The following is a 13,783-nucleotide window of genomic DNA, read 5'->3' on the forward strand; positions in this document are numbered from 1 at the left end:
ATCTTTATTTTCGCAACAGTTCTTGGAATATATATACATTTGTATCGTAATAGACTTGCTGAATGAGAAGTTAGGGCCGGAGATGGGGTTCCTTAACCCTGAGCCGCTAGTAGCAACCATTTCAACTATTTTACTTAGTGAAATCCTAAATGCTGTCCTCTGAAACTCCAGCTTGTGGGGTTTTTTTCCTTTTTAGAAAGAAGAAAAAGCTAAAATAAAACAAAATCCAATAAGTAATTGTAAGATGCCGCTATATGGGGGGAAAGGAGGGGTATCGGCACACCTTGCAGATATTCTTAAATGAGTAGCGGGTTGCGGTGTGTAGGTGTATTTTCAGTTCTTGCCCACTAGATGGTGGAAGAGTCCCTATCCTGACAACAGCTCTTTCTCATAGGTTCGCATTTTTCTTGAAACGCCCCCACAGGGCTTTGAACATGGAGGAAATCAAGTAAGTTAAAATTTTTCAAAACTTCTGCATGGAAAGCAAAGAGCGGAAACGACAAGTGTAGGGAAGAGAGAAGATGCGAAGTGATGAGAAATCAGGAAATAAAAGGACCGCGGGGGCGGGGGAGAGCTAAACTACATTTCCCAGGAGGCGTCGGGCTGCGCCTACATCACCCATCATGCCCGAGCTCCGGCCCTACCCGGTCTTCTCAGGAGTGCAGAGAAAGCCGCGGGAGTCTTCGTTGATGGAGCAGCGGCGGCTCTGATCCACCAGATTATTCCGGGCCATGGCTTTTGCCACCTTCCTTCCTACCCACTAAAAGATACAACTTTCCAGCCCGGACACGAGCCACGTGACCGGCCAGTGTCACGTGACCACGGTGCTGGGCCGCGGAAGTCTGTTACCGTGGCAACTGACCGGACCCCACAGCTTTCCGGGGAAGCGCGGAATTTTGAGAGGTATGTAGGTGAGTCCCGGACGCTCGCCTTGCACCCGGTTCACCATGGCCGAGATTGTCCTCAGGCTCGCTTTCCAGGGCCACTCTCTCCCCTCCGCCCAGTCTCCCCTGCAAGTGCGTCTTTGTCTTCCTGCCAAGTACGGAGCCCGCGCTTCCTGCTGGGGCCCCCTTGGAGCTGAGCCCTTCCGGGGGGATCCGCCTCTCACCAGATCTGAGGCCCTGACCTTAACCACACACACTCTCAGCCGAATCGGAAATGCGCAGTGTGTGGGAGGAATTGTTCTGCAGGTTGAGCAAAGTATTATCCAGGTCTGCACACATACTGCTCCCTCCCTTGCCTCTGGAAATAAGCTGCAGTTTGAGCTGCCTCAAGGAGCTACAATCCAGAATCTGTAGGAGATCTGAAGTTGGATTCAAAGAGAGCTTTGCGTTCCAAGTCACTATTGCATAGTTTTTGCTGTATAGTTTGTTCTCTTCAAAAGAAACAAAATTCGTTCTGGTTTGAATACTCCATTAATTTAATTTTTTGGTAGATTCTGAGTCTTAAAAAATTACATTTATCTGTATCTGGAAACATCCATATCTGTAAGCTATCTAGTTCGCAAAACTGTTAATATGGATTGATAAATAGCTGAACCATAAGGTGCAAAAACTCTGTCCTGTGCTTTGCAAAAAAGAAAGTGTTTTGGATTGCTAATTTACAATTTTTAAAAGATTCTTCAAGTGGACTTGGTTTGATTAAGAGATGTTAACACACACGCACACACACACAGCCCTCTAATATGTACAGATTTAGTTAATATTGTGGAAGCCATCTTTTAACAATTCAATGTTAACAATGAAAATGTAATTCTGGATCTTAAGTGCATGACAAACTATGAAAGCTGCTTTTCCAGATCAGTTTTATTAGTGAATTAGGAATCTCTTGTCCAGCTGACTGGTCCGTATTGTGCATTTATGATAAGTCGTAAGAGAAATAAGAGGTGTTTGAGGTTTAAGTCTGGTTGTTTTCATGATGTAATGTGGATTTCATCAAAAAGGTGTTTATTATTGTTTCTTGTTTTATAGCGTTTTCAATGTTTTCAGTGGAATGTTTAGTTTGAGAAGTGAAAACTGTTGATTTTGGCTTACTATTCCAAAGAAGAGCTGGATGAAGAATTTGAACAGTTCATGAAAGAGGTAAGTTTATGTTTTTAAAAGTTTTATTGTAAATTTGTCTCATAAGTTCATCTTCCAGTTCTCTCTCACCCCTAAGATACAGTCTGCCTACCTTGAAAATAAGACAGCTAGTTATTTTACCAGCAAAGTGGGTTTATTTGGGAATGGCAATTTGGGACGAGCAAGCTATGGCAAAACCATAGGCAAATCCAGAAAACAAAGGAGAGGAACATTATAGAGGAAAAAGGAGGAAGTTGGAAGGGGCTCTTCTGAATAAAAGTACATTGGAAGAAAGAACTCAGGGTGGTGACGATTTTCTGTTGACTGAGCTGTTGCTGAGTGAGGAAAAAATCTTCCTCCTCCTGGGGTAGGAAAATAGGCTCTTCCTGTTGGAAACTAAGGTACCCCTGTCGGGTTCTGCCATGGGTGATGAGTTGGTGGGGTGAGAGAGCCCTCCCAGGTGTATTTCAAGTGAAGTGCCCTCTTTTCAGTCTCACATTTCCCCCTTTTGATCAAGATCTTTCCTTGAAAGCATCACTGACCAGGAATTGGATCATCTGTGTCCCTCAGTTCCAGGAATGACCTTTCTTGTGTTGTATCCCATGTCAGAGCCAAAGTGCATAGCAGTTGGAAACCATTTAAGGCCACATTCGAGGTTAGGATGGAGAACTCTCAAGCATTTGCCATCCGAATCTATATCTTCTCAAGGTTGTACACATTGGAGATCATCTTGAAGCACTGAGCTAACATCACAATTTGGTACACTGTTTCTCCAAAGGTTTGATAGTCAACAGTTATAAAACTTAAAAGTAATTATACAAACATAATTAAAAATAACATGGCTATTCTAAATTGTATGATGGTTCTGAACCAGGACCCTAGGCCTAAATGTCACCAACTGAACAAATCAAAGGACCATGGTGAATCAGGTGAAATTTGTTGTGGTAACTGTGCTTATTCCCTAATTTTACGGAATTGGGTTTCTACTTCCCCAGAGTTTATACACGTGCAATAGGTGGTGTTACTATCACATTGACAGCTTGTTCAAAAAGTAAGTAAAAGAGGGCGATGTGATCATCCAAAACTGCTTCTGACAATTAGTCAAGTGGTCCTTGTTGGGCTGCTTCTGCTTTGACTAGGGACGCGGCCGACTCCCCTGATGTTAGGGAGGGACAGCTGATCGTGTTGTCACTGGTACTTATTCCCACTGAGGGAGAAAGGCTCTCCCCGGGGAGGCAAACCTGGAGTCTCGGACACCTCTTGAAAGTTGTTTAAGGTGCCCATGAAGGTTCACCAGAGGGAAGCTACTGTTTTGTTATGAAGAAAAACGTAGAAGAGTGAGTGCAGGAAGAGCACACTGTCCTTTTATTCTCCAGCCATCAAGGTGATGGGCTACCCAAGCCTAGAGGCCATTACCAAAATGTTCACACAGAAAAGGGTAGCCAGCAGATGCACATAGGGCTCCCTCCTAAGTAGTAGCATTTATGGACCTATTGTTGGTAGAGAGGTATTAGCATCTTTTAGTCAAAGCTCAAATACCATGTTATCACATACAGAAAGCCTTCCTATATGTGGCTATGACAGCCAGCTTACAAAGGGTCAACTTACATTGGCTGTTTTGTAGTGTCTTTTATGTATATATTATATATGTATATATATGGAGTTGGGTTAAATTGAGCAGGACCAAGAGTTGTGGATTTAGTGTTCTATCCTGATAAAGGGGAACTACGGAACAGTTTAGGCATGCAGTGACTTTCGGGATTCTGGTTACATTACTTAGAGTGTAAACTAAGGGATCACTGTTATTGTGAACAGATTGAGATTTCTGGTGACAAATGAAACAATCAGAGAAGTTTCACCCTTTTGCAATAGTGGGAAATGTGGATGAGTGTTATCTGTCCGAGGAAGAATGGGAGAAAATATAGTATAAGAAGCAACAGTGAGAAAGGGGTACACAGGACTAGTCTGGACATCTTGGGAAAACTTTGTCTCCATGAGATGTCATCTGCTTCAATTCCTAGAAATATTTACTTTCAGGTCACCAGTCGGTGTGCAGGTCGAGTCGGGGTTTGGTACTCTCTTTGGTAACACGTGAATCCAGAAGTCTGTTCCCTGCAGCTTGGCAGCCCAAGGATTGTTTAATAGTACCTGGTAGGGGCCCTTCCAACAAGATTGAAGAGAGTACTTGTAGAGGTATCTTTTCCAACAGACAAAAATCTCTGGTTGCAAGGTGTGATGTTCACGGCCATTGTCTCCTGGGAGCATGCTGTGAGAGGATGGTTCTACTACACAGGTCATTCTCAACAGCAGCAATAAGGCCTTTGCAGTGCTGGAGCAGATCTCCTTTCTTCAGCTCTGAATCAAAGGAGGCAGGAGCCAGGGGCCCCAGGCACCTTGCAACAGTCTCAAAAAGAGAGAGTTTGAGTCCCAGAGGGGTAGATCTGGAATTTAGAAGGATCAGTGCGGATGCTTTTGGCCAGGGTATTTGAAGGCTCTTTATAAATTTTGCCAATTGGGTCTTAATAATGCCATTAGTACATGTAGCCCTGAGGGTTGAAGGTAGTAAGTAGTCCAAGTGCTATAGGATCTGCACAGACCTGTCAAAGTCAAAGGACTTGACTAATGAGGTGGGCTCCCCAGTTACTAGGACATTTGAGAGGGGTTCCCCAGGTAAAAATAATATTTTCTAATAAGATTTTAGCCACAGAAGGCAACATAGCCTGTCTACAAGGGAAAGCTTCAGTCAAAATGAACAAACATATGAGCCATGACTAAAACATTTATATCCACGAGGGGGGACAGAATAAAACCCATTTGCCAAATCTAGGCTAGGGCAGGGGTCTCATGGATGGGTTTCTCAGAATTATATATTGGATTGGTGGATAAGCAAAATAGGTATTTTTTGCAGCCTTATTAATGGTTCCCCACCAGTATTGGTTCAGGAAGACTGTCATTTTGTCAGTAGACCAGTGACTTAATGCATGTACAGTGACATGTAATAGAGATTTTAGTCTCTGGCAGGACTAGACTGTTACTTGGCCCAAGCTGGAGTTCTCTCTTTTTAGCAAACCAACAATTACTAGATTGCTGTTATTGCTTCTACCTTTCTGGGTCCATTTTGGGCATCTCTTGTCAGTTTTCCTAGATGATCATTTGCTGAATCATTCCTTTGGACCATGGCAGAGGTTTGGTTATTGATTCCTTTAAGAGCAGCATCTTTTGTAGTTTCCTTTGGCCTCCAGGGAGTCAGAGCTGGAATGCCCGGGAACCTCAGTAATAGCCAGAGCAGCTGGCACAAGTATGGCTTCTAACCAGCTTGGACGGTAGAGCCATTTCAATTTTATCCCATTAGAAGTAAGGGAAACTTGCTGTTTCCATAACATCTCAAGATCATGGACTTCCCCAAAAGCATATTGATTATAAGTATATAGATGTTTGTGGTTTTACCCTTGGCCAAGGTACACGCCCAGCTAAGGAGCGTACAATTAGGCCTGTGGGGCTGAAGGTAAAGGTGCTGCTTCAGTGACTTGGAAAGGAGTTAAAAAAGTGCACCCTGCGTGATACTTACCATTTTCATCTTTTAAATAAGACCTATCAGTAAACCATGAAAAATCTGCAATGGTTAGAGAACTTTTCTGTACATATCATGGAGTCAAAAGGTGATCTTTTCAGCATCAAGCAGCTACGATGGGTTTTGTCGGTGAAAGAGGGGAGAAGAATAGCAAGACTAAGGTTGTTAACAGCGGGAAAGAGTTCAAGCAGAGCAGTTGGCAAAAGGCTTTCATAGGAGGTAAGATGACTGCCGAAAAGCACTGGATGCGGTGCGGACTCACGAGGGCCGCCTCATGGGGCACAGGGATGGTTGGAGGCACCCCACGGTCATTTCCTTGGTGGCCTTTACCCAAAGGGCAATGGCGGGAATGGCTCTGAGGCAAGGTGGGCTGTCCGTGGGCCCCAGGGCACACTTGGTGGCTTGAATACCCTATGGGTTAATGATGCTTTCCATATTTTTGGGGAGTACTTGAAGGGCAATTCCCTTTCTTCTCACATACAAAAAGGAAAAAGGGGAGCTGACAGTTGGGATGTCTGAAAGCAGGGACTTTATTAAGCTTTTCTTTAAGGCCCCAAAGGCTATGTTATCTTGATTTCCCAAATTATAGAGTCAGGTTTGTTGTTTCTTAGTAAAACGTATAGGGATTGGGCTGTAAGAGAAGCCTGGAATTCAACTGTGACAGTAACCAGCTAGCCTGAGCAGAACTTCATGATTGGCTCTTAGTTTTAGGTATTGGGAAGTTCAGGATACTGTGAAGCTGGATCCAAATGTAGTCCTTGCTCCGAGATTGGTACCCTAAATATTGAACCTTAAGTTTGAACAAACAGCAGTTTTTCTTTGGAGACTTTATGTTCTTCTTAGGCTGAAAGTGTTCCTGGGTGACCGCTGTCCCCCTGTGGAGATGCCTGGGAAAGGGAGCAGAGGGGCAAGTCATGCACACATTGTAGGGCCTCCAGGAGAGGTCGTGTCATCTAAGTCAGCTCTTAAGGTTTGCAAGAAATAAGAGGAACTCAGAAAAACCCTGGAGCAATACTGTCTGGGTATACATATTGTTTTCCTTTCCAAGTAAGGCAAAAAGATACTGGCTAGCCTTATCAACTGGAATACTAAAGAATGCCCTGCACAGATCAATTATAGCAAAAAATTTCATGGAATTTTAGTTATAGTGAAAAATCCCAGTAGGAATAGTTGCTAGTAGTGTATAGGGTTAAGAACAACAGGGTGCTGAGGGATACTGATGTTATTTATTGCTTGGAGGTCCTGCGCAAACCAACATCCTTGGCCACTGGGTTTTCTTACAGGTAAAATAGGGGTGTTACAAGGACTAATGCAGGGGATAATGAGGTCCTGAGCCTTATAATCTATTATAGGCGTGATGCCTTGGATGGTTTCTTTATTTATAGGGTTTTTATTGATTAACTCTGGGAAGAGGTGGTGAGGGATCTATTTGAATCTTACTAGGAGGTACACTGTGGATTCTGCCAATATCAGTTGAGAATTTTTCCCATAGGGAAGGTGGTAGCTGACCCAACAGTGACAAATGGTTAGTGTCCTTAGAACCAGCTCCAGTGCCATCAGAGATGGAACAAGTAAAAGATGTTGAAGTGCGGCTTGATTCACCCAGGTTTATATTAATTGCTGCCATCAAATTCTATCATTATTTCCCCCTTTTTAAAGAAAAAAAAATCCAGCATGATATTTTTCCAAGAAATCTTAGCCCAGTAAGTGAATCAGGTCAGAGGACCTGAGGAGAAAATGGTGGGTATATTTGAGAGGACCTAACGCAAAGGGATGGTGTGGAGACACAATATGTGGAGACAGGAACTGTTGCGGTTTCTTAGAGACCCCCGCTGTGTAGACCGTTTTGGTTCTCTGGGGCAGAGGCTGCTCTGTTCCAGTGGGCAGAGCCCTGAGAATGTAGCTCAGTATCGGAGAGGGCAGGTAAACTCATTCCCAGTCTAAGGAGGCGTTTCTGTGAGCCAGTCAGAGGGAGGACGGGATGAGCCCTGTATCTCTTGGAGCCCCGTCACTGGGGACTCAGAGGACGTTGGAAAGACTGGGTAGAGGGCGGAAGGCATCTGGAGGGCGTGTTTGTAACAGTCTTTTTTCCAATGCCCTGGTTTTTTGCAGTAGTGTCAGAGCTCAGGTGGGTTTTGTTTTTGTTTAGGGACCTGCATTTGTTGGAGTTAAAAATGAAGAATTTTAGTGGTTTTCCTTTTAGTCGAATCATCTAGAGTGTGGGCAACCTGGTTTGCTAAGTTAACTAGATCTGGGGTGGACATAGTTTCCCATTCCATCCTGGTCCTCTTAACTAGAAGGCAATGATCTTGGCTCAATCCATTAATGAACACAGAATTAAGGGCTACCTGAGTGGATTTGACATCCAAAAGAGGACCAGAGTTTTCCTTAAAAACTGAAGTTGATTGCGATAATTATGAACAGGTCCGTCAGGCTTTTATGCGCAAGTGTGAATTATGATCCGGTCAGCAGGCGTAGGGAAAGCTCTTGTAGTTCTGTGGAGGCCTAGGGCCAGGGTTCAGCCTCCTGCCAAAAGTGAGGTCTGGTTTTTTAAATCCCTTTTAGGATTTTTTCATCAGGCCAGTTTCAGCCAGTGTTGGGCCTGGCCCTCACCAACAAGCATATGAACTACTGGGTTGATAGGTTTAAATAACGATTTTTAAATTCCTCAGCTAATCTATGCAGAACTTCAGTCACTTTGCAAAAGTCTTTGACTTTAGCTTGTAATTCAGCTTTCTTCCAGGGAACACAAGAAACTAAGGGTTTGGCAGTCAGATCCTCAGAGGACTTAACTTCAAAGGGGCAGGTTCTGATCGGTTCAGAGGAGGCCGGAGCAGGGAGAGGTTCAAGGTCTGAAGAAAAAAGAAAGCTCAGAGAGACGATTAGAATAAGGAAGCAGAGAATTTAAGGGAAGAAGGAGAATGGCTCTGGAGGCAGGACTTGACACAAGATGGCTTGAAAGACAAAGAAGAGGGGAAAGGGAAAGAGGCCTCGGAAGCCATTTTGACTTATTTCAGTAATTTATTTGCCTTGGATAATTTAGAAATTGGACATTGCAAAGAGGTAATTTTAGTGTCCTGATACATTTGGTACCAATTAAAATAGGCATTATTTTCACTTTGTTTAATTTTAGAGCTGTGGTCTTCTAACTTGCTTTTGAGAAAGGTTAACTTTGGAGGGATCAAATATTCCTCATAACAGCAATTGAAGTCTAAATTATCTTTAGCTAAGTTGATCCATTTGGTTAAAAATACAGATGAGGAGGGACCATAGCTTTAAACCTAAAGTTGGCTGGGGTCCCAGAAGGGAGGCTCTCCTGAGGGACTTCAGAGGATTGGGATCCCATTCCTCAAAGCCAGACGTTCAGAAAAACAAACACATACTCACCAGAAAGGACAAAGCCTTCACAAAAGCAAGAGTGACTAAGCCTTTAAACAGAGTCAGAATAAAGCTGGAGAGCTCAAAATGCAAAGGGGGTGGAGCATGGATCCGAGAGGGACTGACCCTCCAACCCCAGGGTCAGCTGGAAAGCACTCAGCTCAGAGGGAATCAGCACCTGGGCGCTCACTAGCCTCAGTGTTGTTGGAGGACATCTGGGTCCTACTTCTGATCACCAAGTGACGACAACCTCGAAAATAAAGCAGCCAGTTATTTTACCAGAAAAATGGGTTTATTTAGGAATAGCAATTTAGGTATGCAATTCAGGACATGCAAGCTGTGGCAAAACGATAGGCAAGCCCAGAGATCAAAGGAGAGGAATGTTACTTTATAGAGAACAGTGGAAGCCGGGAGGGGCCACTGTGAATGAAAGTCGTTGGGAGGAAAGCCAGAGTTCAGGGTGGTGGTTTCCCATTGGCTGAGTTGTAGACGTTTCTCACTGGATGGGCTGTTGCTGGGCCTGGAGAAAACATTCCTGCCTCCTGCTGGGGGAGTAAAGTAGGCTTTTTCCTGTTGGAAAGTGTAAGGTAAGCGTCATCCTAGGCTTTGCAGTTGAGGGGTTGGCAGGGTGTGAGAGCTCCCACTTTGGGCTGCCCAGGTCCATTGTAAATGAGATTTCCTTTGTCCAGTGTCACAGGTTTAGCGCCAAACCCTGTAACTCTGCCTCCAGGATATATCTATCAACCCCCTAGGCCTCTCCCTTTTCACTGTTACCATCCTAGTCCAGGACAGTCTTCTCACCTGGGCTACTGCAGCTGTTCCCAAGCATTGCTTTACCACACTGCAGCCAGCATGATTGTTCTGCAAATCAGACTGTTCCTCCTCTATGTAAAACACTGTTGGCTTCCCATTACGTAGAACAGAACCCAAACTCTTGCCTGTGGTTATAAAACCCAGGGTGATTTTGCTCATGTCTACCTTACTCACCTTATACTACTCTCCTCCCTTATCCACTTACACTTCAGTGGCCTTTTTTCTCCCCCAGGGATGCCAAGTCCATTTCACATTAGGACCTTTGCACTAGCAGTTCCCTTTGCCAATAATGCTGTTCCCCTATTTTTTCGCTGGCTGTCAAAGATCTCATTTTAAATACCACTACTTGAAGATTTCATCTTAAGAGAGCTTATCCAGTAAAAAAGTGACGACCAAGGCACTTCTTAGTGGACCACATATTTAATGCTCTGTGTGGCATTTAGCATGATTCATTATTTTACTTGTGTAGGTCTGGTTTCTGCCTCTCATAAGAATGTATGGTCTGTGATGTGATGGCTATATGTTCATTGCTATACCTGCCATACTGAATAGATGCTTAATAAATATTTGCTGAATGAATAAATAAGAGGATTGTACTACATCCTAGGGACTTATCTACATGGAGAGGCCTTGCAGGACATTCAGGAGAGACATTTTAGACTGTTACGCTAACATTCTTGTTCATAAAGGGCGTTGATAGTAGAAAGAACCTCAGTTTCATTATCTAATGGGAAAAATAGTACTTAGTTTGTAGTATTGTTTTCAGGATTTAAAAGAACATTCACCAATTGCCAAGATGTAGCAGATATTCAGGGTATGAGTACCACTTCCTATTTGAAAATTGAGTTTTTTAATGTAAAAAATGGGCACATTTTGAAAATTAGGTCTACAGGAAATATTTTCATTGTAAAAGAAAGCAGTTACAGACCGATTTTTTTCCCAACCCTCATTTACAACCCCTTCGACATTCTCTCCCTCTACCTCCCTCCCTTCCTTTCATATACAGCCTCAACTCACGGAAGCTCTTACCTCATGTTAGAGATTTGTATAAGGCCATGTCTCATTTTTTACAGTGAAAACCATGATTTTAGAGTCAACGCTAACTTCTTTAGTCATTTTGATAAACTATTGTTCAAACTCTTTGTTCAAGATAGGTTTACATATCTTGGCTTATAAGGAGATTGGTGAGACCAGCCTTTTTTTTCTACAGATTTATTGAGATATCATATGCCATATAATTCACCCATTGGAAGTGTACCATTCACTGGTTCTCTAGTATATTCACAGAGTTATACAGTCATCAACCCAAACACTTTCACAACATCTCATCATTCCAAAAAGAAACCTTGTGCTCATTAACAGTTACCCTTTTCTCTAGCCTTTGGCACCACTAATCTGTCTCTGAATATATGTTTTTTATGGATATTTCATAGAAGTGGATTTATACAGTATGGAGTCTTTTGTGATCAGCTTCTTCCCCTTAACGTTTTCAGGGTTCATCCATGTTGTAGTATCTATCAGTACTTCCGTTTTATAGCAAAACCATATTCCATATGGATTTATCACATTCTGTTTAGCCACATACCAGTTGATGGACATTTGAGTTATTTCCACTTTTTGGCAATTATGAATAATGCTATGAACCATCGTGTACATGTTTTTGTGTGGACTGTGTTTTTGTTTCTCTTGTTTATATATTTAGTAGTAGAAACAGTGGGTCATATGGTAACTCTATGTTTAATCTTTTGAGGAACCGCCAGATGTTCTCTAAAGTAGCTGTGCCATTTTATGTCCTGACAGTGGTGTATCAGTAGAGAAGCGTTCCGGTTTCTCCTTATCTTTGCCAGCACTGTTGTTGTCTGGCGACGAGCTTTTTGTTTTGATTGTTTTTAATGATAGAAATCTGGAAAGCAGAAGATTGTTGAAGGTGAGAATACCAACTATGTGGTAGGTGGTGGGTGTTCTCCTTTTCTTTTTCTGATCTTTGCCACACCCTTGCAAGGTCAGTGGTACTATGACTATAACTGATGTATAAACTAAAAAAAGGGGTAACTTTCCCTAAACAACAGAGCTAGCATATTTTAAAGTCTGAAAATCTGCCTGGCCCCTAAAGCCTACACTCCTTCTTCCACACTTTTATGAGGCCATGGGGTTTAGAAGGAATAGACTGAGTCTCAGGCAGATTGTCTGCATTTGGTAAACAGTGAAATGTAGGGAGGAGAGAGAAGTGGCACATTTCAAAGTGATAGTGAGTTTAGAGACTTATTGGAAAGTGATGCAACTAAAATTCAGATGGTATAAAGAATATTTTTCCTTCTTCCTACTTCGTGCCTGGTTGTCAGGGAAGACAATCAGTTCTTTGTTTAATATTTAAAAACTTATATTCTTACAAGTCATTGAGGTAGAATTGTTTGGTTGGCAGGGGGAAGTGTGGAAGTTTATAAGGTCACCCCAGAACACAGGGTAGTGGAAGACAGGCAGGTTTTAGTCAGAGAGGCTTCAGTTTGAATCCCAGCTCTGTAACACTCACAGTAGAAACTTGGGCTTCAGGATTGCTTAAGATTACTTAAGGGGTGACATAACCTAGGTATATATCCTAAAAGAGCAGGCATGAAATAAATGTTGGTTTCTGCACCAGACAAAATGTGTAGAATGAGAATAGAAAGGACCAAGAGTCGATCCTAGTCGAACACAAGGGAAGTCTAGTGTTAAAGAGCCAGGATCTCCTAAAAGGGATGAGTGGGAAAGGTCACAGAGGTCAAGTCTGACCTGGAGGACGTGATGCTGTGAAGCCAAGGTAAAGACTTTCAAGCAGCAGGAGTTGGTCACCAGTGTCAAATTCCGTGATGTGATCAGGATGACTGGCAGGGATCCTTCATCTGTGGGTTGTAGGCGGTCTTTGGTCTCTGGAGGGCTGTTTTGAATGGGAACCAGATTTTAAGGGGTTGAGTGGTGAACTCACAAAGTTGTCATATAAAGAAGTGATCAGTAGAGTAAAGGGGAGGTGGGGATGAGGAACTCTTCCTGGTTGTTCTGTTTTGTTTTTGCTTTGCTTTTTCTTTTTTTTAAAAGGTCGTGTGGACCCGAGTGCTCGTGCTTGCATTCCACGGTTGTGCCTGGTGCTCTGCTAGGCCTGGGGATGCAGTGGTGGGCAGGTTTATGATCTGAGGGGAGGCAGGAGGGGAAAGAGGAGGCGGGGGAGCTTCCGAGATGACATGGGATACCCAAGGGCGAGAAAACCAGGAGAGCTGGGAGTGACCCCTCGGCAGGTTCTGTTGGGAGAGGAGGAAAGAATTGCTCTTCTGTGACAGGAAGACAGTGTCTTGGTAGGGGAGTTCAGTGGCGGGGTGAGGGGAAGGATGGTGGTTTTTGACTGAAGGTCTTTATTTTTCTCTGTGAAGACAAAGGCCAGAGTATTGGCTGCAAGCAAGGGAGGGTAGCTTGGTGTTAGAGCAGAGATTTAGAATTAGTAAGATTTGGACCTGAAGAGCAGAAAAGAACAAATAAACGCTTATTAAGGCTTATTAATCATTGCGATGAATGCTCATTTCTCTGGTAAATGCCTAAAATTCAGTTCTAACCAATCTTAGAATTCTGTGTTCTTCTAGACCGATGCTAGGTAATTTTGCTCAGTCATTATTTATTCTTAGGTCTGAGAGAATGTCTAGAAGGGGACTGCATCCTTTTTTCTCCTTTCCTGATTAAGTTGCTTGGTCGCCTTGTCTTTATTTCATTGTTGTTGTAGCTGATTTTTTCTCCCTGACTAGTTTACATGTTTAATTCTGGATATTAAATTAATATTCAGAGATAAATGCTTGATTTTTAACCTGTTTGGCCACATGTTTAGAAATACGAATTTATCCATTATTGCTGAGAGTACTGCTCATGTGTGTGGCAGCTGAATATTTTTAGTCATGAATCTGGGATTCTTGAATTTAAATTCAGTAACTTGTATCTGATT

At 43.0% G+C, this 13,783-nt stretch overlaps 1 protein-coding gene across 1 annotated transcript in view; it reads left to right on the forward strand.

Annotated features, from left to right (window-relative positions):
• Positions 1-610: 610 nt before the first annotated feature.
• Positions 611-13,783, forward strand: part of LOC140845376 (centrosomal protein of 162 kDa-like) — an 88,045-nt gene continuing 74,872 nt past the window's right edge. The window contains 2 exon segments of the mRNA XM_073219456.1: positions 611-903; positions 1,971-2,081. Coding sequence (XP_073075557.1) covers positions 2,073-2,081 — 9 coding nt within the window. The 5' untranslated portion in view covers positions 611-903; positions 1,971-2,072.

Source organism: Manis javanica, chromosome 13, assembly GCF_040802235.1.
Source record: "Manis javanica isolate MJ-LG chromosome 13, MJ_LKY, whole genome shotgun sequence".
Taxonomy (NCBI): domain Eukaryota; kingdom Metazoa; phylum Chordata; class Mammalia; order Pholidota; family Manidae; genus Manis; species Manis javanica.